We start from the raw sequence: 21,893 nt of genomic DNA on the forward strand, positions 1-21,893 counted from the left end.
AATATATATAACTTTAGAGACAATTTATTTCGTCACAAATTAAACTAAAATAATTAGCGACAATATAATTTTATCGGTAATAATAGTCTTTAGTAACAAATCATATGGTTTTTTCAAACTATAAGGTTCTTTTAACCTATCTCTAATCATTCAAAATCATCCCGTCGCCTCATAGATTACCTCGAGACCAAGAAGTGCAAATTCACCAGTCTCAAACCAGCCAACATGAGATTGACACCTCCACCATAAAGTGATTCAAATGGTTCCCGAGAAATACTCAAATGGTGGCAGTTGTTGTTTGTAATTCTATCAAAAGTATGTGGTCATTCCAATTATCTTTGAAGTGAATGACACACTCTCTAAGCATGTCTTCTAGGAATTGGATGGTGTCTTTTGCTTGACCATCCGTTTGAGGAAGAAATGTGATACTAAGCTTCACTTCAGTAGCAAGACAACTTTTGAAAGACCTCCAAAAGATAGAAGTAAATTGGGCACCTCTATCCAAAATGATCGACAAAGGTGCCCCATAAAAACCTTACGATTTCCTTAATGTACAATCTAGTATACTCTTCCGCTGAATAGGAAACCCTGATGGAAAGGAAATGGGATGATTTATTCAACCTATCCACAACAACCCATATGAGTCATGTTGCCATGGGTACGAGGAAAACCTACCATGAAGTCCATGTTGGCATCTTCCTATTTCAAAGTAGGGATATCAATATCTTTAGTTATACCTCCCGGTCCTTGATGGTCGGCCTTGACTTTTTGGCAATTTGAGCATCTAGCCACAAATTTTGCTATGTCCTTTTTATTACGTTCCACCAATAAATCTTACGTAAGTCACAGTACATCCTGATTTTCCTAGAATAGATTGAATATCGATACTTATAGGACTTCTTTAATATTGTTTACGTTAGGCCATCCATATACGGTACACATAACCTTCCTTGTTGCCTAAGCACCCCATCTTCTCCTCGAGAGAGACTTTCGATAGATTTCTTAAGAACTGACACTTTTAATTCCATCAAGATAGGTCATGATGTTATTTAGACTTTACATCAACAAAAAATGGATGACTCGGAATTATGACGGATCATGATACCCCCTTTTGGAGAATCTTCTAGTCGAACACCAAACAGGGTTAGCCTATGCACATCACAGTCTAACTCCATTTTCTCTTATTCGATATGCTACGCACTACCCATTGATACATGACTCAAGGCAGCCGCAATCACATTGGATTTTAGGAGGTTATATTGTACACTCATATCATAATCTTTAAAAAGCTCTAATCACCTTATTTTGCGCAAATTAAAATCCACTTCGATTGAACACATACTAAAGACTCTTGTGATCGGTGAACACATAAACACGTACCTCATAGAGATAGTATCTTCAAATTTATAAAGCCAACACTACGGCCGCTAGTTCAAGGTCATGAGTTGGGTAGTTCTTCTAATGTACCTTGAGTTGCCTACATGCATATTCTCTCACCTTACCATGTTGCATGAGGATACAACCCAAACATAATTGGGGAGCATCAAAATAAACCACAAATCCTTTGGTACAATCCAGTAAGGTTAACACCAGAGTGGAAGTAAGTTTATCCTTCAATAATTCGAAGCTCTTTTCACATGATTCGCACCTTTCAAACTTGAAATTTATTGGGTCAAGGTCGTTAATAGAGATTGAATATATGAAATTAACTCAACAAACCTCCTATAACATCTGGCTAAAACCAAATAGCTTCGGATATCTGTATCTGTCATAGGTCAAGGCAAACTTCTTACTACACCAGTCTTTCTTGGATCGACCTCTACACCTTCACTAGAGAATATGTGACCAAGAAACATTGGTTTTCCTTGAGGACTTGAAAAACTACCTTCAAGTGGTTCATATAATCATTCTCACTCTAAGAGTCTATCAAGATGTTGTCAATAAAGATAATCACAAACAAATAAAGATAACTTCTCCAAACTTGCTTCATGTGGTCCATGACAGACGTCGGGGTATTTCTAAGACCAAAGAACATTACTAAGAATTCAAAATGACCATAGCTAGTTTGAAATGTCGTTTAAAGAATATCCACAGCTCTCACCCTAATTTTGTGATAACCGACCTAAAGTAACTTTTTAAAAAGTAACTATCTACTTGGTGTTGGTAAAAATTATCAATCCTAAAGAGTGGATACTTATTCGTTATAGTGAAGTTTTTAAATTTCCGGTAGTAATACACATTCAAAGATACCCATCTTTTCTTTGTACAAGTAATATCGGAGCACCCCATGGATATATGCTTGGCTGAATAAAACCCTTATCTAACAAATCCCTTATTTGAGCCTTTAGTTCCTTAAAATTGGCCGCGACCATTCGGTAAGGAAGGATTGAGATGGCTTTCACATCTGGTAATAAATCGATACCGAAACATATTTCCTATTCAGGAGGAATTCTAGGTAAGTCATCGTGAAAGATTTTCATAAAATCCTTCACTACGGGGACCGACTCTAATAGATGAGAGTTGCACTCAATATCCTAGAATCTCACCACATGATAGACACATCCCTTAGCAATAAACTTACAAGCTTTAAGACATAAAATGATTCGAATTTTTTATCTATATTTCCCCAATTTGATTGCATCACGGGTTTATTAGGAAATTGAAGATTTACTACTCGAGTTCTACAATCAACAGAAGTAAAATAGGCATGTAGTGAAACCATCCCCAAAATAACATCAAGTCAAGCATGTCAAGTTCTACCAAATCAACCAATGTGACTCTATTGGGCAATGAAATGGGACAACCCTCTATAGACTTTTTTAGCAACTATAAAATCACCCACCAAGGTTGAAAGCGAGAAGGGCTTATCTAATACATCGTGAAGCATATAAAATTCATAGACACTAAAGGAGTTACAAAAGACAAAGTGGCACTGGGATCCAACAATGCATAAACATTAATTGAAAATACTTGAAACATATCAATAACAATTTCCTGAGAGATCTCTTTTAAATCACGGGATTGGAGAACGCAGAAGTAATTCTTTTTAGGATCATCATGATTGGGATAACTTGATAGTTCTTGAGTATTTTTCCATTCTTTTGCAATCTATATAGGGAAGTCCCTCTTCATGTGGCCACTCTTATGTCAACTATAGCAATTACTCATGCCAACTAGGTGTCACACCCCAAACCTACACCCTTGACATGGACGGAACCTATAATCATCGTTGGCCTTGAGCGAACCCTTGACCTAGCTTATTTAACTCACCGGAAGAATTAACTCAATAATAAACAAGAATAACTTTAAAATAAATCTCTAGGCCAAAATGGCACATAAGTCTCTAAATAAAATATCCAAAATTTAAGATAAAGAGAGATTAAAAACTGACTATCTAACTGATTGTACATATGCAAAGCCTCCATAATACTAAGATGAATATTGGGTCAAACCTCAAAACTTCTACAAGCAAAAACATTAATGCAATAAAAGAGTCAATCAAAATGCAACAAGGCTCACCATTGGCTCTAGTGCTAAAACTTGATCAATGAAATGCTTGATGCTAATCCTTGTTACCTTGGTCTGCATCATAAGACTATGTAGTCCAACTGGTATCAATATATTGAATGTACAAGCATGCAATTTTGGGATTTTAACAACACATAAGCTTGAAAAGAATGAAAACAAAACTTACCTTGGCTCTTCTTAACTCATGAAATATTGAACTTAATATAAAGCAATAAACACACATGCAATATGCATATAAAGCTTTTTCAAACAACAAAATAACTTAATTCGTTAAAGAATATGTAATACAAAACTCAATTTTACTTATATATGGAAGTAATATAGTTTATGTGGGAGATTCTCTAACCGACAAACCATCACTACGAGCCTAAGCTATGGTACAATGTCTTACCTCACATTGCAACAAAATTGTCCTATACCTTGCCATTAGTAGAGAACCTGAACTACTAAGTGGGTCCACTAGCCTATGCTAAAAACACTAAGGATATATCTAATAAGTACGAACCTTCTTGTGTCCATGTCCGCTACATGGTTTACGAGGGCTTGATTTAATATAAAACCGCATCCCCATATAGGTGCTCAATATTAATCCAAGAAAACATAGCTCACGTGTTTTCAAAGCAACTTCTTCCCTGGATTGAGATAATTGCTCAGACTTAACTATAAAAGCTCTCTTTGAAATCATAGTTTCCTCTTTACTAAAACTAGCCAAAGGCTCTGTTGGAAGTCTAGATTCAATTCTTGCTCAAAATGTGAAAACATTTGTAACTCTTAGGGAATAGTTAGTTTCCTTATAACTTTTGAGAAATAAACTCAACTCCTTACTCATTCCTTAAATTGTTACTTGAGCCATAAAAAATATAAAGGTTTGTTAAAGACTTTTTGGAAACTGTAATAACTTACTTTGAATTTCTTTTTAACTTTTAGACTTGACTCTTAACTTATTTTACTTTCATCTTAACTCTCCTTGAGTTGAATTTTTGGATTCAAGGTTTACAATCTCATGTTTATGGATGCTTTCATGATATTTAGATTTACCTTTGAGTATTGGAATCAAGTAAGAAACATGGGTACATAACTTATGAACTAGTACGAGAAGATGGGGAATAAATAAGGTTTTGACGAATCCTTGGCGCTCATCAGATGCCATGTTTTGGAACTTTTGTTTGAGTTCCGCCCCAAGGACCTACAGACAAAGGCCCTACAAACAGAGGCTGTTTAGTTGGGCTATGGAAGGCGTAATCCCTAGGATTCTACGGACAAGAATTTTGACTTTTCTTCTCCCATATTCATCTCTAAGGCCTATAAACTTTCGTGGTTATTTACCCAAACACTAAGAATCATTATAACCTCAATACCCAATATGTTCAACTAGAAAAACAACCAAGAAACAACAATCAGATAAACACTAAGCATGCAACAACTCAACCACAAGAATTCAATAGTGTTCTTCAAGAACATAACTTTTCATCATTCAATGTACTAAAAATATTTAAATTAAATAAGTTGGTCTTTGGGTTAACTAACTCAAATTCAAAATGGCATATCTTCCTTAAACTATATAAAAATCGTGCAAACTTAGCACAGTTTGAATGATCTTTCCAAGGTATTTCTAACCATATCAAGAACTACCCTTCCAAAAGTGATTGTTTTTAATTTCTTAGCTTATTCATAGCTATTTAAAGTTACAAGATGATACACTATCTCCTTTGGGAAAGATTCGTCCTGGAATGAGATTTGTATCACTGAGATAAGAATAGTAAATTCAGGTTAACACAACGGAATAAAAAAAGTAATAACATGCTTACCCATAAATTATAATGTACAAAGAGGAGAATTAGTACCTTGATCTTCATTCTCTCAGATTCAAAGAAATGTGGACATTTCTTCTTCATAGCCTCTTGAGCTTCCACAATTGCTTCTTCAACAAATTGTTTCCTCCAAAGCTACCTCCTTTATTCTCAACATGCAAACTTGACAATCTAAAATCTGAACAAGAATCTCTTCATAGGTTACACTATACTTAACCCTAACATTTTCCGTTGGTACAATCAGCCCATGCACTTCTTCGACACGGAGATATGAAATACTAGATGAACCGTTGCTCACTCTTGAGGTAGCTCCAATTCATAAGCTACATTGACAATTCGCTTGGATATCCTATAAATTATTATATACTAGGAACTAAGTTTCCCCTTCTTACGAAACCTCATAACACCCTTCATGGGTGAAACTTTAAGATATACAAAATCATCCACCACAAACTCCAACGTCCTTATCCTAACATCTGTGTAGGACTTTTGACGACTCTGTGCCGTTTTTAATGTCTCTTTAATAAACTTCACCTTCTCCATAGCTCTGTGAACTATATCTGGTCATATCAACCCTGCTATATTAATTTCGAACCACTTAATAAGAGATATCCATCTTCTCCAATAAAGAGCTTCAAATGGAGCCCTTTGGATGCTCGAATGGTAGCTATTGTTGTAAGCGAACTCAATGAGAGGTAGGTGATCATCCTGATTCCCCTTGAACTCAATCTTATCAGATCTCAACATTTCTTCTAAGGTATGGATAGTACGCTCCACTTGCCTATACATCTGAAGATGAAAAACACTTCTTAAGTTAACATTTTAAGCAAAACTTTTCTTGAAAGACTTCTAGAACTGCGCAGTAAATTGTGCACAGCTATCTAAAATGATTGAAATTTGGAATCCATAGTATTTCCACTTCCTGAATATAAAACCTTACATAATCTTCCTCCGAATGAGTGGTTTCTACTAGGAAGACGTGGGGTGATTTTGTCATTCTAGCGACAATCACCTAAATTGAATGAAGATGTTGTCAAAATCTTAGCAAGCATTTGATAAAGTCCATATTAATCTTATCCTACTTCCATTCAACAAGTTCTATTTTATGAGTCAAACCTCCAGATCTTTGGTGTTTTACATTCACTTGCTCGCAACAAGGGAACTTAGCAACAAACTCCTCATTGTCCTTCTTCATCCATTTTCACAAATATACCTCTCACAAATTGCGTTACATATTTGTGAAAACTAGATAAATTGAATGTCTGGATATATGAGCTTCCTCGATGTTCCTTTCTCGGAGTCGATCCACCCTAGGTAAACACAACTTTCCTTGATACATCAGAACACCATCTCCCCCTTGTTCAAATGCCAATATAATTTGCTTATGAAAAATTCACCTTCAATTAAAGAAAAATGGGTCTTGGTCTCGCTTTTATTTCACCTCTGAGACTAGTGACAATTCAGCCCCATTACTCACCATTATTCCTCCTTTTGTGGAATCCAAAAGTCAGACTTCCAGACATGCAAGTATGTGCACATCTTTTGCTAGAGCCCTCTTTTATTCCTTAAAATGGGTGGTACTCCCCATGGAGAACCTGCTTGAAGTATCAACAACCACATTAACCTTACTTTTATGGTAAAGAATATCCATGTCATAATCTTTGAGTAGTTCTAACCACCGACTCTATATGAGATTTAGCTCTTTCTGTGTGAACAGATATTGTAGGATCTTTTCATAAGTGAATATGAAAATATGAACACCATAAAATTAGTGACGACATATCTTCATGGTGAACACAATAAAATCCAACTCTAATTCATGGGTTTGATAATTCTTATCAAGAACCTTCAACTGATAAGCTATAAAGTTACCAATCTGAATTAACACACGTCCCAGCACATCTCTAGATGCATCACAATAAACCACAAAACGTTGAGTACTCTATAGTAAGGTCAAAACTGGGGTAGCACTCAACCTCTTTTCGATTTATGAAAGTTTTTCTCACAAGCTGCAGACCATTAAAAATTTAACGATCATCTGAATCAACATGCTTAATGAAGACGAAATAGATAAACAAAACCTCACCAAACATGCTATATGATCTAGCCAAACCCAAGAAACTCTTAATATTAGGTGGACACGTGGATTTGGGCCAACTTTCAACTTCTTTTATCATTTGGGTATCCACTCTTATTCCATCTACAGAAACTATTTGGCTTAAGAATGCCACAAATTCAATAAAAAAACTCACACTTTGAGAACTTGGCATACAACTCCTTATCTTTCAAAGTGTGAAGCAATATTCTAAGGTGACTAGCATGATATTCTTCATTCCTTGAATTGAATAATATGTCATCAATTAAAATGATAAAAAAATATATCTAAAGAAGGCTTAAAGACTTTGCTTATAAGTCCTATGTACATAGCTGGTGCATTAGTCAAACCGTAGGATATGAAAAAAATAACTTATGATAGCCTAATCTGAGATCAAATTTTGTCGCATATATTGTCCTCATATATTTTTCTAAAAGTTGTATTTGGAATATCATATTCCCTAACTTTCAACTGATGGCAGCCTGATTTGAGATCAAATTTTGAGAAGTAAGAAGCACCCTAATATTGGTCGAAAATATCATCTATCCTTGGAAGAGGATACTTATTCTTGATGGTAACTTTATTCAATTTGTGGTAGTCTATACATATCCTAAGGGAACCATCTCAAAAACTAGACCGGAGCACCCCAAAGTGAGACACTTGATCAAATAAAACCCTTATCTAACAGTTCTTTCTATAGTTCCTTTAACTCTTATAGCTCTACTGGTGTCATTCTATATGGTGGAATATATAAAGGACGAGTATCTGGGATGATGTCTCTGTCGATGTCTATTTCTCTGTAAGGAGGGACTTCGGGTAGATCATTAGGAAAGACTTGTGAAATCTCTTTACTATAGAAACTGACTAAAGGGAAGGTACCACATCACTTGAGTTATTAACTCGGACTAAGTATTGAATACATCCTTTTTAAAACTATCTTACTATCCTTAATGTAAAAAATTAAGCGACCCTTAGGCATAGATGAACTACAACTACACTCTATGAATGGCTCATTAAGAATTTTAAAACTATCTTACTATCCTTAATGTAAAAAAATAAGCGACCCTTAGGCATAGATGAACTACAACTCCACTCTATGAATGGGTCATTAGGAATCTAAAACTTGACAACTCGAGTTCTACAATCTATTGATGCATAACATGAATGAAGCAATTCTATATAGAGAATGACATCAAAATCTACCATGTCAAACATTACTAGATCAGTGATGGTATTCATGTGATAGATAAAAATAGGACAATCAAGATAGACTATTTCCGCTAGAATCAAAGTTTTTCAGGAAGAACCTCAAAGTGATTTGCAACATAAGGAGTTGCAAAAGATAAACATGCTCCTTGGTCTAGAAGCATAAACATCAAAAGCAAATACTTTGATCTACTAATGAAAATATTCGAATAGTTCTCTTGATCTTGGTAATTAGTGATTGCATAGAGGCAGTTTTGCCCTCCGACAGTAATAGAAGTTGCACCTCTAGGTTCAGCCTTGTCTGGTGGAGCAACTGATGAAGATTGAGCTCTCTTACTCCGATTTCCAGTACCGTACCTGTTCTTAGGGCACTCCTTTATGAATTGGCCCACTTGACTACACTTAAAGCAACATGTTTGGCTATCACGACATTACGTGGGTGGTAAATACCAGACCTAGAACATGCAGGAGCCCAACTATATCCTTGTACCACACTTTCTTGAGACTTTATTCTCAAGATCTGAAGTTCTGCGAATTCGGAGCATGATGCTCACCTTTATTTCTAGGTGCAGGAGCACTAGACAATGATAATGCAGGGCCCATTTGTTTCTTGAACTATGACCATTTCGAGACCACCCATATGCTATCTAGACTCATTCCTAGTCTAAGATTTCTTGATTTTATACTCTTCTTTGTCTCTCAGCTTCTCCCCTTCCACTTTCTGCACATAAACCATCAATTTTGATACGTCCATATCACCAATCAATGTTGCAACTCTTCCCTGTTTGCTTGATGCATGACACAAGACATCGACTAAGAAGCATTTCAAGAGCATAGCGGGATAGCTAGGTGAAATTTGATGCGTATTCATGTATACTCAAGGAGTTCTATTTCAGTGTAAGGAACTCTTGTACCTTAACTTCTTTCAGTTCTCGGTGAATGAAATGCCCTAAGAAAGATTCTTCAAAGAAAGCCCAGCTCGGATGTGGTGCATTGTCATCTCGGCAAATATTCCACTGATCAAACCAAATCCTAACCACATTCTTCAATTCGTATACAACTATTTCGACTGTTTCAACATCAAAAACATACCTAACATCAAAAGCTTTCTTCAACTCCTCTAAAATGTTTTCTCGATCCTCAGTAGTGCTCTAACTAGTGAAACTGGGTGAATTCATTCTCAAGGACGCCCGAATCCTCAAAGTGTCAGTCCCTTCTTGTTGAGATCGTCTTTCGTGACAAACCTAGTAAGTCATAGCCTGACTCCACATCCTAATAACTTCATGGAACTGAGTATTGGTAACTTCCCCTTAAGGTTGAATTTCATATGCATTGGTTAACTCTTGTTCATGAGGTTCAATATTTTTTCTAGCTAGGTGACCTCTTGCTGCTCTTCATGCAGTCATGGTTATTTGAAATATGTGCAAGAAGGAATAGAGAGAGACTTTTAGAGATAAACTGTAATGAACAAAATAAGTATGAAAGAAGCAAGGGATTCCTAAATATTCTAGCCTCCTAATTAGAGATGCTGCGCGCTTCAAACTAATGACTAGGACAGTACATATATACCTTCATAGACTCTCTAGGACACTTGAACTATGTGCAATGATACCATGGTTTTCACGCCTCGAGACAACACCTTTGACGTGGCCGGCACCCAATGACAATTGCTTGCCTTGATCAAACCATTGGGAAATCTTACTTAACTTAGATGAATACTTACCTCAATAGTAAAAAAGAATTATTCTCACCTTGGCCAAAATAGCACGTAACTCTCAAAATAAAATATCTGAAATGCGAGATGAAGAGAAACTCAACACTGATTATTTGATTTACTATCTTCCTATGAAGTCTCTATAATACTAAGATAAATGTAGGGGAAAAACCCAAAATATTCTTTAAGTAAAAAAATGGAAAGCAATTAAAGAGTCCTCCAAAATACAAGGAGGCTGACCAGTGACTCTACGTGCTCACACGAGATCAAAAGGGCACTGGATGTTGATCCTGGTTAACTGCGTCTGCATCATAAGAAGATGAAGGTAAACTAGCATCTATACATTGCATGTAAGAGTATGCGTTTATGAATGCTTACAAAACTTAAGCTTGGAAAGAATAACAAGAAAACTTACCTTTGGTCTTCTTAACTCATGAAATATTGAACTTAATATCAATAAAGACACCTCCATATATATATAATCTTTTTAAAACGGCAAAATAACTTAGTTTATTAAAAAAGATGCAATACGAAACTCAAGTTTACATATGTATGTATGTAATATAATTTCTGTGGGAGATTCTCTAACTGACAACCATAGCTCTGAGCCTAAGAAACGGTATAATGTCTTACCTCACGTTGGAAGAGAACCACCCTATATCTTCCATCAATATTGAACCTGAACTACAAAGTGGATCCACTAGTCTATGCGAAAAAGCAATAAGGAATCATCTAAAAAGTATGATCCTTCTTATGTCCATGTTGGCTACATGGTTTATGGGGGCTTGAGTTAATATGAACTCGCGTCCCCATATCGCTGCTCAATACTACACCTAAATAAAAGTTCATATGTTTTTAAAAAACAATTTGTTCTTTGGTTTAAGGTGGTTTCTCAAACTTAGCTTTAAAGGCTCTCTTGAAAATGACACTTTCCTCTTTACCAAACTAGCCAAACACTATTGGAATCCTAGCTTCCTTTCTTGCTTAAAATGTAAGTACATTTGTAATTCTTAGGGAATAGTTTGTTCCCTTATAACTTTGAGCGACGAGCTCAACTCTTTACTCTTTCCTTAGCTTGCAACTCGATCCTTAAAAAAAAGGTTAAAAATTTGTTAAAGACTCTTGGAAACTTTAAGAACTTATTTTGACTTGCTTCTTAACTTTTAGACTTGACTCTCAATTTTCTTGACTTTTATCTTAACAATCCTTGAATTTGATTATGTATTCAATGTTTATGATCTAATGTTGATGGATGATTTAACTATTTTTACATATACGATAGAGTATTAGAATCAACTATGAAACATTTCTTCATCAGTTAGGAACTAGTACAAAAACACGGGGAATCAATAGGGTGTCTAGGCGTCCTTGGTGCTGTTAGAGGCGTGGAGCACCAGTCCCCAAACATCAAAGGCCACGTGGGGGCGCTCTCTCTAGATTGACACAAGAAGACCCTACATATAGAGACTGTCATGTGGTCTGTGGGAGGTGTAGTGCCGTATGGATATGTGTTTCGACTTTTGTTCTCCATTTTTAATCTATGAAGCCTCTAACTTCCATGGTTCTTTCCTTATAAACTTAGAATCAACAAACCATCAACACCCAATAGATCAACTCAAAAACAACTCGGAAACACAAATCAAATTAACTATGGGCATGCAACAACTCAACCAATAAGAATTAAACAATGTTCATCAAGAACTTGACTTTTCATTATTCAATCTACTCAAAATCATTGAATTAGATTATTTAGTCTATGGCTGAACTGAACCAATACAAAAGATCTCACATACCTTAATCGGTATCATCCCCAACAAATTCCACTTGCAATTACTTAGCGTTCTTGTTAATCGTTGATCTTTCTTCCTTTTCCTTCTTCTCTTTTACTTTTCTCTAAGCCCTTAGCGTAGAATAATTTTTCTAATTTGAAATAAACACTTATTTTTACCCCAAATAAATACTTAAAACTATGTAGGAAATAGATAGGTGAAAAAACTTGTTTCCCTTACTTAAATCCGTAATTGGACTTTCCTCAGTTCAACAATCCAACTTCGGCAAGGCATATCTTCCTCATTTAATATTAAAATCTTGTAAACTCGGCACTGTGGGAAATATATTTTCAAGGGATTTCCATGTCAAGAACTACCCCTAACTCATTCTATGCTAGAAGTTATGGCTATTTGAAAATGACCAAAACTCACTTCATAAAATTAGGAAATATTTCTAGATTTTCATCTTTATTAAGAAAAGTGATTATTTTAAATTTCATAGATTATCCTTAATTATTTTGAGTTATGAGATGTTACAGTAACTACTTTTCTTTATGTTTTCTACCATAATTTGCACAAATAGGCTTCACAACATAAGGACCACCACCTTTTCGTTCTTGAGACTTGGGGTAGACATATTACCTTTTTTGAGCCTTGGAGTATTAGGAAAACCTTGCTTGGGGAACCTCTTCTTGAACCTCTAATCTTGTCTTGGAATGATTCCCATTTTGGACCTTGTCCTCTTCAAATCCCTACAAACTTGCTTAAGATTTTTCTCCTCAATTTCTTTAGTATGGACCATGATACAAGAGATATCCATGCTAGGAATCAAAAAATCCCACCTTCATTCATTAACCACAAGGTTGGATATACCCATGACGAATTTGTTCGTCTTAGCACTAGCATCCCCCTCCATAGTAGGAGCATGTTTTATAGTTGAGTGAACTTGAGGCTATACTCCTTCACACTCATACTCCCTTGACGAATATTGATGAATTCTTGCATTTTCCTCTCCCTTAATTCTAAGGGGAAGAACCTACAAAGGAAAGATGTCTTGAAGGAAGACCAATTAATCAAGCCTTCTCGAACACGTCTTTCATCCTTCCATTGTTCATACCAAACATGAGACACATTATTAAGGTTATAGGCGGCTAGTTCCTCCTTTTCCTTAGACGACACACCATAGCCTCTAGCACTTTAAACACTACATCCATGAGTAATCCTTCACTGTCAAGCCAAAAAAATTAGGGGGATTCATCCTCATGAGATCCTTAATTCTATATTCGATAGTGCTAGCATTCGGGTTCACTTGCACCCTTGAATACCTAGCAACTTTACTTACACTAGAGTCAAGATATGAATAGCTACTCTTATATCAATATTAGACATGGCCCCTTCTTCAATAGAAACATGAGGGTTTTAAGGAGCTTGAGGGGGAATCCCCTCATTCACACTGTCCTCTTTGGCCTATGTAGCATTGTTCCTTCTTGCATTCATTATCTATAAGCACAAGAAAAGGATTAGAAGAAAGGACTAGATAGAGTTATGACTCCCATGTACAAGACTCTGCCTTAGGGTGTAATTTGTGACATCCATCCTACATTATTATAAACCTTATACTCTATTACCAAGTTTGTAATGATTGAGGAGCACCCCTTATTCGTAAGCGGCGTCTTCATCCTCAAGAGGACATAGAAAAGCCCTTAGCATTTGTCAAAGCATGCATCATATACTAAAAATATGGAAAAAATTATAAATTTTACTTTGGAAGTTCAACTTCACTTCATAAATGAAAATAGAATATAAATTCGTCACTCAATACCATCTAACATAGGATATATAAATTTTGTATTTATCCCTTACATCAACAAGGATTCTAGAAAGAGGAAATGCGATAATGTCTTCCAACATAAGCAAATAACTAAAAGCTATATCATAAAGGTCTTGTCCTCAGACATGAGGAATCACCAACTTTGAGAAGCAACTTCCAAGTATCCTTGAAAAGCGACGTTGATTACGCAACGGCTCGAACCTACTTTATTTGAAAAAAAAGGAAGAAAATATGGGTTATTACATTAAACGTCCTAAATATGACTTTTATGCATACAAATCATAAATGCATGCATAAAAGGACATTTTAGTCAAAAGATGTTTTTACCAAGAAAATCCAATATACACATAAAATACGAATCATAAGACAACTCAACATGATATAATAAAAACATGTACACAACCCTAGCAATAGTTGTGCAATACAAAGAATAGAATCCCCTAACCCTATTCAAAGCTAAGTATCACATTGAACAATGTAGAAAACAATGTAGAAAACCCCTCAATAAAACCCCTAGTTAGAATCCATACATTTCATTTATTCATTTACTTTTACATTAAGGAAAGAGGTTGCAATAATTGACATTACACCATGTGAGCTACATGGAATTCGGTATTCTACTCCCACACCAAAAAGAGAGGGTTAACAGTTGCCTAAGGGGTAAACTTTCCTACATATCTATCTTGGTGGATCCACTAAGCTAGAGTCCTATGTGGACACCTAACTAGGATGACCTAAGGGAGGTTACTTAGGATAGGTGAATGAAATGAACCCATATAGACATTGCACAACTAGCTTCATAGGGCGTTCTATGAAGGTATTCTAATGAAAGTTTCTATGTACATGTTCCTTATGCATGACTTTGTAGTATTTGTGTACTGTTATGACGATGTGCATGGTATGAGTCTATATGATGTGGTCTTATTCTTATGTGCATAAGTTATTCTTAATGATTATTTGATGAAAGTATTGTTGACATAAATGAAGTTGTCTATATGGAACCGTTGATATATGAAATATTGTGTTAAGGCTTGTGGTCTCATGATAGGTTTATTAAGTATGTGTCAGGTTATGAGGCTTCAAATGTACATTGCACTAGTGGACTTAGATTTTGATTGTGAGTAAGGTTCTATAATTCTTTATTCGAAGTGAAGTGAATAGATGTGCAAGTTGATGTAGCTTACTATAAATGCCATTAGAGTCTTGACTTAAAAGTGTCTATGATGTATTATACTCCTATTACGATATGTATTGGACTATGTAGGTTGTATGTATGCTTTGTTTGTGGCCTTAAAGTGGTGAGTTGTACCAAGCATCAATAGAGGGTTACTTGGGAAAATAGGAAGTAATAAGAAAAGGATTCACTTTAAATAGGAAATAGATTACTGTAAAGTTACCCTGAATGTGGCTAAAATTCTATGTGTAATTTTATATGATATTTGGCATTGTAATATGTCCATATGAAGTATGTTCATGATATAAATGCTAGTGTATAAATGTTTTATGAAGATTTTCACGAAAAATTATGAAGTATGATTTCAAGAAAATGTCTCCTTTAAAGGCATGGTTTGCATAGTTGCCATTCTTAGTACATTCTTGTACTAACTCCATTCTTCTCTACTTTTTTCAAAAAAAAGTGTAGGTTATGGATGCTTAAAAGGATGTCTCTATGATTGAGGAGCTTGATATGTGATTCGCAAGCTCAAGGAAATGAATCCTTAAGTCAAATGATCTCATACATTATGGTTTAGTGAAAAGTTTAGCATTATTGTACTATTGATTTATGTTATAAGGGTCGTTTCCTAAAAGTATTTTAAAATGTTGAGTCTAGGATTAGAAAAAGAGACTAGAGGCTTAACTAAGTATGATTATATTTTATATATATATGAAGTAATTTTCTAGCTTATGATATGCTAAGAAAGATTTAAATTTTCCGCTAAATTTACCTATGAAAAGCGATGAATGATTACTATGGGCTTATATAAGACCTTTAAGAGGTCAAGTACGTCATGTTACTTCTAGGGGATACTCCTCGGATGTGACAAATGTGGTATCAGAGAATGAGGTTTATGAAAGTGGTTTCAGGTTCTAAAAGTCTAATATTTCCACGTCACGTAGAGTCTCGATCATCTGTGATGAGCCGCGACACGTCGATGAGCTAGAGGATATAGGACGATAGAGTTTCCCTTCTATATCATTCACATATCGTGCCATAGAACATAACTCTATAAGATCTCTGTCTTATGTTTTCTTGTCTGGTAGTATTTTAGATATGATTGCTTGGATGTAAGGGTGCTCTATGCTTGACGGAGAAGAGGTGAGTTTTGATGCTTATCTTGGTTTTATGGTTTGATGAGTATGTGTGAAGGTGAATTTGGAATGTTTTGATAATGTGATGCCAATTATGGATATGTATGCGAAATATGAGAAATTATATGTTATGTTGATATGATGTCCCTTGTGGATATATATGAGACCTGTAACAATCCTAAAAAAATTGAATAAATAAATACTTAAGGTGATTTTATTTTTATTTAAAAATCTAAAATTTTAAGGGCATAATGGTCCTTTCACATTTAAATAAAAATCAATCAATTTTTTTATTAATTTCATTAAATACTATGTTGACTAAGTCTTGAATGAAGACTCCTAAACCTGTGCTAACACTCTCTTAATCACATTTATCACCTCTCCATGTTCAAACAAAAAACTCTCTTGTTCAATCTGCCAATTAACGTGAAGATACAGAAACTTTGAAGGAAAAAAAAGATTCTTCACACTTGAAGAACTCACTAAAAAGTCTAAGGAAGAAATTTAATTAAAAACGTTAAGGCAAGATAGATTTCCGTCAAGTGGTGGAACTTAAGATGAATTGGGTGTGGTTTTAGAGAGAAGTTTGGGCAGCAACTTCAACATTGAACAACCTCAAAAGGGATTGGTTTCTCTCCTAGAATTCTTTCGCCAAGAGTATTTTCCTTCGAACGATTCTCAAATCTTAAAAAACTAAGGTTGTTCCCCTTTGTATGTCCTTGTCATTAGATCCCAAACGAATTCGTAGGATGGTTATGTTGTGCTGCTAGATTTAGGCATACATGATAGATTTATAATATTTGTGAACTTGTTTTATGTGAGGGAAATTACGAAAACAATATTCAAAGTGTTACAAAAAAAATTGGTGTTGTGTGTGCATTGTGGGCAGTGGCTTTAGCCACTGTTTTGGGGTCGAACGTTCATTATAATGAAAAATGTTGGGTTGAATACCACTCTTTTAGCTAAGTAAACTCATGAAAGAGGTGACTAAAATTGAGTGATAAATGTAAAAAAAATTCCAGATTTCATACACTCCCATAAGGTTAAATTCAGAGTTTTTAAAAAAGGAAATAAATAAGTGAGGTCAATGAGAATTGAACCCAAGACCTCACATGGTGAGAAGGCGGAAGAAAAAAAGAGAGGGGCTAAGGGGAATCAAACCCCTTAGCTGCTGGTTATCGCGAGGGAGAAAAGGAAAAAAGGGAAAAGAAAAGAGGCTAGGGGGAATCGAACCCCTAGCCAGTGCTTTTCGAGCAAAAGGACAAAAAATGGGGCTGAGAGAAATCGAAACCTATGGGGAGGAGAAGAAGAAATATTAAGTAAACAAATAAATGGGAGGCGTGGGGTTCGAACCCACGACCTCCAAGTACGCGCGAGGAAGAGGGAAAAAAAGGAGAGATGTAAAGCGTGGGGATCGAACACACGACCTCAGCGATGAAGAGGGAAGCGAAAAAAATAAGGAAATAAAGTGAGGCTGTGCGAATTCGATCCCACAACCTCGCTGCCACTCGTTTTTTTTTTTAAAAAAAGAAATAAGATAGACTGGCTATGGGGGTTCGAACCCACCACCTCACAGCCTCCTCCTTAGTGAAATTAAAAGAAAAATAAGGAGGTTGTGGGGGTTCGAACCCACAACCCTTCGGTTAACTAAGAGTAAAATTAAAATAGAAAATTAACTCTTTCATGTAAATGTTGAAATTTAATTTAGAATTCTAATTAAAATAGGAAATTAATTCTTTCATGTAACTGTTGAGATTTAATTTAGAATTCTAATTAAAGTAGAAAATTAATTCTTTCATGTAAATGTTGAGTTTTAGTTTAGAATTCTAATAAAAATAGAAAATTTATTCTTTTATGTAAATGTTGAGATTTAATTTAGAATTCTAATTATAATTGAAAATTAATTCTTTCATGAAAATGTTAAGATTTAATTTAGAATTCTAATTAACATATAAAATGAATCCTTTCATGTTAATATTGAGGTTTAATTTATAATTCTAATTAAAATAGAATATTAATCATTTCATGTTAATGTTGAGATTTAATTTAGAGTTCTAATGTTATGATTTCTAGAAATAAAATCAATGAAAAATATAAATGATATCCAAGTGATTCAAGATTTGGGTTCCCGTGCCCAAACATCCGTATTGATACATAAATCATACGTGAGTAAAATATTAAAGAAAAATTCCATCTACTTAGATAAAAAATCAAGATCTTGGCATATATACTATGTACATAGGTCTTGTAATAAATATTTTAAGGAAAGTAAGAATCACTTAGTGAACTATGAATGAAGACCCATGGATTGTATGTATAGACACATAAGTCTAACATACATTCAAAAATTATGTGAACCTAAGATGTACGTAATGAAATAATTAACCTTAGGAGGATTAAGTACTAGTGTAAGTCAAGTTCATTGGCATATGATGAGATGAACAATAAAATGAAGAAATGAACATTCACGTAATAAGAGGTGAGTAACTATGAAGAGTAAAGGTGCTAATAAGGAAGAATGTGGTGATAATCATGATGTGAGGATAATGTATATGATGAGAGCAATCTAAAATGATCCTAAGTAAATGTTACCAATACGTATTCACCAATGAGAGTATAAGATAATGAAGAGACCAGTCTCTATGAACACTCTAATGAAAATATTGAGTTTAAAACAGTTAATACTAATTATTAGATGAGAAATCATCTAATGAGTTATGTTATCCTCATACTAGAAGCCATCTTCAATGATGTATGAGTTTAATGTAATGGAACTTTATACTGAGCACCGATAGGCTAGCTATGAGTGGTGATGCCTTCTTTCAGGAAGGACGAAGGTTCACGTAACTCTCATGAGCTGAGATTGTCTGGCTTGACGGGTATGGGTCTTCATATATCTCCTAGTTTTTGAACCTATACTGCCAATATAGGGATCTAGCGGGGTTAAATTCATAAATACACTAGCATGTTATTGTGTCACTTTTACCGGTATTCCACCTCTTTTCAGAGTGGGTGAGAAACTGGATTTCATGATGCTCAAATGATCTATGTCGGTTAAAGTTAAAGTTCCTAATGAATGAATGAGACCAACAAAAATTGATCATATAAAGAGATGAATGTTACCGAAGGTGTAAGGATAGGATAATGAGGAGGTGCTAGATTCAGGTAATGACATTACGTTATTCCTGATTATTGCTCAGCAAACCCGATAAAAGTCTTAAACTATATCCTAGATATAGCTGGTGTTCACACTGTCCTATGAATGATATAAAATGAATTAGGTATGAATGGATGAAGCAGACTCTATGTTTGATAATGAAGACTCCCTAGTTGAGGCCCCATATGTTGAGCCCTGTTTAAGGAAAGTCATAATGTCAAGTCCATGATAACAAAATCTCATGGCATATGAATGAATAATATTAAAAAAGTTATGTATTATATGTTATGTGCTATGATATGTGCTATATGAAGATGTTATGTGTTGTGTGCAATACGATAATTATAATGATGCATGTTACTCTCAGGGAATAACTTTCCCAATCTCAATTTGGCAAGTCTACTAACTTGACTTCCAAAAATCATGTTGTTAGGAAAGACCTATTCATTCTCATGCATGTCCTTGGTGTGTGCTTGCATATACCCATACTTAGTACAAGTGTGTAATTATTCTATACAAACATCTACTTTTAGGTGCAGGCGCAGGTGAGCGGTAGAGCTACAAGTTCGTTATTGTAGCTATCTGGACGTCAGCATTCATCCAGAGTTTTGTAGTTTCTCATGCTTTCAAGGATGCTATTGTTTTACATTCTAGCATAGTTTTAGAGTTGAGCTAGTGGAGAATGTTCCACTAGCGTTTCTTTCCTGTTTTGGTTCAAACATTGTATTGTTGCTATTTTGTCTATTATACAATTATTACTTAATGATTTATTTTTTTCAGTTGATTATATCTTTAATGTTAGATGGTTGATGATGAACGTTTATGAAATGTTAAGAATTTCTAGCAAGTATGTTTAAAGAATTAAAAGTTTCAAATTTTCCCCTAAAAATTAACCTATGTAAAGTAAGGATGATGTAAGTAGGCTTGTTTGTGACCTCTGAGAGGTTAATGACGCCGGTCTCGTCTGGGGTATAGATTCACTTGTGACAAAGTTTGTATCAGAGCACCAGGTTAAATTCCAAGAATAATGAGTTCACATCAACCACTTTGAATAGTTTCTATGTCATGGTAGTGAAGTGCACCACTATCATGGATTACAGACTGCATAATGCGTAAGGAAAATTTCCCTTCTTCTGATCTTATTATGCTTTTCCTAATGTCTGAATTCTTGCTGTTATAAATGTGTCTAACATAAATCCTTGTTTTTTAAGAGAATGAACACTTGGAGGACTAAGGGTCTGAGTATAGGGGGAGTAGCCGCTAAGGGTAATAAGAATCCACCCCAGACTCCAGTTGAAGGATGGCCATGCCGGTTAACCTTGCTGGGTTGACTGATGCTGAGGTAAGGGCATCCCTAGCCCAGATTTAATAGGGAATCATGATGCAGGATCAGTGTACAACTGCCCAAGTCAACCGACAGGATGTTCAGAGGGAGAACCCACTGGTTCGCAGCATGCTTGACAGACTATGAGATTTCACGAGGATGAATCCTCCTATATTCACAGATGCTAAGACTTCAGAGGATCCTCAAGCATTTATAGACAAGGTACATAAGATCCCGGTTTCTATGGGGGCCATTGATATTAAGAAGGCTGAGCAGGCTTCCTACCAACTCAAGGATGTTGCATAGACTTGGTGCAGGATGTAGCAAGATGGTCGTGTCTTAGGTGGAGTGCCAATCAAATGGGAGCTGTTCAAGAAAGAATTTCTGGAGAGTTTCCTCCCCAGAGAGATGATGGAGGCCAAGGTTGATGAGTTCATCAACCTTAAACAAGTCTCTATGACGGTCATAGAGTATTTCCTGAAGTTTGTTACGATATCAAGGTATGTTACTTCCCTTAATATTTAATAGCAAGAATGAGGAGAGTACTTAGCTTTGTTGGAATTATACAGGTATGCTACTTCCTTGGTTTTGAACACCAGGGATGAAATAAGCATGTTTCTTACGGGAATCAATGGAGACATGGAGGTGGAGTGTCGGTTTGCGATGCTCCATGATAATATGGACCTTTTTGGGTTAATGGTGCATGTCCAGCAGGTAGAGGACAGCCCCAAGATAAGAGGTGTTCGTGATATTAGGAGGCCTAGGCCTCAAGATCAGGAAGGTCCTAGCCCTAGAGGCCATAAAAATAATTTTTGCATCCGTGAGTAGCCCAGATTGAAGAAGGGGCAATAGAGTTCTTGGAATTTTAACCCTCAGGAATACAACACCTAAAAGAGGGAGACCTGAACCCAAGAAGGGCAAAGGAGGCGAGATGCAGTGTCCTAGAAGAACTTTGTTAAGTGTGTCCGAGCTCATAGTGAAGAGTGCAGACATGACACTAATGCCTTCTTCGGTTGTGGTAAGAGTAGACACATGGTCAGAGACTATCTACAGAATAGAGTCAAGGCTAGAGGTACTGCTCAGCCAAGGTCTATCGCACAGAATGTAGCAGCAGCCAAGCTTTCCAAGAGCAATAGATTATATGCCCT

General features: G+C 35.5%; 1 protein-coding gene across 1 annotated transcript; it reads left to right on the plus strand.

Moving 5' to 3' along the window:
• The first annotated feature begins 20,721 nt into the window (after positions 1–20,721).
• On the plus strand, positions 20,722–21,573 carry LOC138346127 (uncharacterized). The gene is made up of 3 exons (XM_069294744.1): positions 20,722–20,763; positions 21,070–21,245; positions 21,315–21,573. Exons 1-3 carry the CDS (start codon positions 20,722–20,724, stop codon positions 21,571–21,573), a joined length of 477 nt encoding a protein of 158 aa, XP_069150845.1.
• The last annotated feature ends 320 nt before the right edge of the window (positions 21,574–21,893 follow it).

The sequence above is a fragment of the Solanum lycopersicum genome, chromosome 1 (genome assembly GCF_036512215.1).
Source record: "Solanum lycopersicum chromosome 1, SLM_r2.1".
In the NCBI taxonomy this organism is placed as follows: Eukaryota; Viridiplantae; Streptophyta; class Magnoliopsida; order Solanales; family Solanaceae; genus Solanum; species Solanum lycopersicum.